Source organism: Colletotrichum graminicola, assembly GCF_000149035.1.
Source record: "Colletotrichum graminicola M1.001 genomic scaffold supercont1.273, whole genome shotgun sequence".
In the NCBI taxonomy this organism is placed as follows: Eukaryota; Fungi; Ascomycota; class Sordariomycetes; order Glomerellales; family Glomerellaceae; genus Colletotrichum; species Colletotrichum graminicola.
In genome coordinates this window covers 3,285-5,928 of record NW_007361277.1, presented here as the reverse complement: position 1 = coordinate 5,928, position 2,644 = coordinate 3,285, and the positions used below count along the sequence as shown (strand labels likewise).

Below are 2,644 nucleotides of genomic sequence, written 5' to 3'. Positions count from 1 at the left end.
CCGACAATAAAGATGTTGCACCGCCGCTGCCGTCGGCCTCCATCAACAGCTGATCACAACCTACCTTTCGTCCTTTCTCAACCCAACGCCACCCACCAGGACAACAGCGAATTCTTCTAGCCTGCTCTTGGTGGACTACGATCGCCAGAAGGTATTCGTGCCATGGGCAAGAACATGAAGAGGGCTTCAGACGTGGACAAGCTCATTAATCATATAGCCACGTCCTGGGGCTCCTGCGCTCACTAAACTCGTACCGCTCGTGGGAATACACACTGGAAACCATCACACCTTCAAGACGTGCTTCTGAACGAACAAAATACAGCAGCATGCGGTCTCAAGACCACCTAGAGAGTGTGAAGCTCTTTGGAAAGAACATCTTCGGCCGCCGCAAGACTTCAAGAGAGAATGGCTTAGGTGACGGCGCGGCCACGGGACGACAGTTGCAGATATCGGGCCCCTACAACTTTCGACACCTCAATCACACCAAACACGAACACCCGCTCAACCTTCCTCGAAGCAGCTATGTCGATCTAATAACCGAGTTCTCTGCCATCTGCGCCGACCAACGGCCAACTACTGCTGGCCATCTCGGAGGAATTGACGTCGAGGACACGTGCTTGGCCAAACTATCGTGGCCGCTCAGGTCATCTATCCACGAAGAGCCCGTGGAGCCGACTCTCCCGGTATCATCCGCCCCCTCACCCAGATCATCAAGTCTGGTCACGACGCCCTTCATCATCTCCTCGGACTCTGTCGTCACCAGCGACAGTACCCTGGAACACCCCCAGACCAGCAGTGGGGTTAAGATACCCAGTTGCTTCAGTTTAACAATGGAAGCCGCCGAATAGACAGCCGTTTCTCAGATTATCCCATCGTCCGGCGAAGTCCAGAAACGCTGACAGACCCGAGACTCCTCCACGCAATCACGACCCCTGATGATGCGGCATGGCTGCTTGGGCCCGGGATCACCATCCCCTCTTATGTGAAGTAGCTATCAGATGTGTCTATGAAAGAGAAGTATGCGTGGTCTGGGAAGTCTCGCGGCAGCTTCGTCAGTCGGCAGACACCACTTCAAGAGATACAAGCTCCGGCTAATCAAGGAGTCTACAGACAAGCTGATAATGCCCCCTTGACAACCCGAGAGTACCGTGCGCGCTAGCCCGTGCACAGTTGAGCTGACAGTGGAGTAGGTGATAAGGCTCTAACCAATAGATACGCGCACACATGTCACAAAGGTCTATAGGTCTAAGAAAAACAAGAAATTTTATTCTTCTTACTCTATATAGTCTAGCAGTAAGTAGTGCTCCTAATAATCCAAAAGCTATAGGTTTAACCTTAGCTTTTTCTGACTTTTTCTGACTTTTTCTTTAGGTAATTCTAAAACAGCTCTGCTAGGGAGGGTTAGAATAGTCTATCCTACCCTACTTCCTTTACTACGCTCTAGGTTAGGATAGACCAAGACTATCCCTTTTTTCCCTCTGTTTTTTCCCTCTGTTACCTCTATTACCCCTATTTTTTTACCTCTATTTTTACTTTTTCCCTCTGTTACCCCTGTTTTTTTGCCTCTATTTCTACTTTTTCCCTCTATCTATACCCTTATCTATTAGCTATAACTGTATTTATTGTCAGCTTAAGCCTGTATAGGCTAGCGCGCATGGTACTCTCGGGTTGTCAAGGGGGGGGGCATTATCAGCTTGTCTGATCGCTCCTAATCAAGAGTTCACGGACAATTAACGACTCTAATAGATTTATGGTTCTAACTTTAATACTTTTTGTAGACATATTTCTACATCCCGCATTACCTTTTATAGACTTGTTAAAAATGATTACAGTTTAAAACAGACGGCTGTAGCATTGTGGGCTATCTGCTTAATTGAGGCTTTCTCCCTGCGCCAGATGCGTTAATGTTTAAGGTTTAAGTAAACTAATGTATTGTGAAGCTGAAATAGCTTTGTGTAGCTAGTACTAGCAGCGTCCACTACATATGTGGTGTACCACCTGTATAGACCTTATAAGAAGGGTATTTCTACTACTTCTCTAGTTTATATCTAGTTTCTTAATAGAATAACTACTTTTCTTGAAAAAATAACTAGATGCCGTAGTTTATTGCATAATGTTATTACTATAGTATTTAAATCTAATAACTTAACCTAGGTTACTAGTAAGCTAGTAAAGGAAAGCAGGGCTTTAGGTTATGTTAAAATTATAACTTAGGTTTTAAAGTAGATTCCTACTAGATAGATAATAATAGGAGAAGAGCTATATTTTTTACAGAGGTGTACAACAGAAATAACAAGAGAAGAACACTAATATAAACCTTATAAAAAAGGCAGTAATTAGAATAGTTACTACTAAACTCTCTCTAGTTTATAACTATTATTACAAATATTAATTAAGGATTAACTATAGTTAGACTCCCTAGTAGTATTAGAACTATTTCTTTACCTTGTCTTAGGTCCTTAGTCTAAGATATATTTTTAATTAAGCTCTCTAGCTTAGGCATAATCTACCTATAGGAAGCTATAAATATCTTAATATACTATTAGGCTAGTTATCTAAAGCTTTCTGTTAGAGAAAGGGGGTGTAGAGTGATAGACGACTAAAATAACAAGATTAATAACAAGGGTATATAAGAAGCTGAAAT

General features: G+C 43.0%; 1 protein-coding gene across 1 annotated transcript; it reads left to right on the top strand.

Annotated features, from left to right (window-relative positions):
• Window positions 1–326: 326 nt before the first annotated feature.
• On the top strand, window positions 327–848 carry GLRG_11976 (uncharacterized protein; the record flags this gene model as incomplete). Its single annotated transcript, XM_008102661.1, has 1 exon — window positions 327–848. The coding sequence occupies one exon, from the start codon at window positions 327–329 to the stop codon at window positions 846–848; it is 522 nt and encodes a 173-aa protein (XP_008100852.1).
• Between the last annotated feature and the right edge of the window lie 1,796 nt (window positions 849–2,644).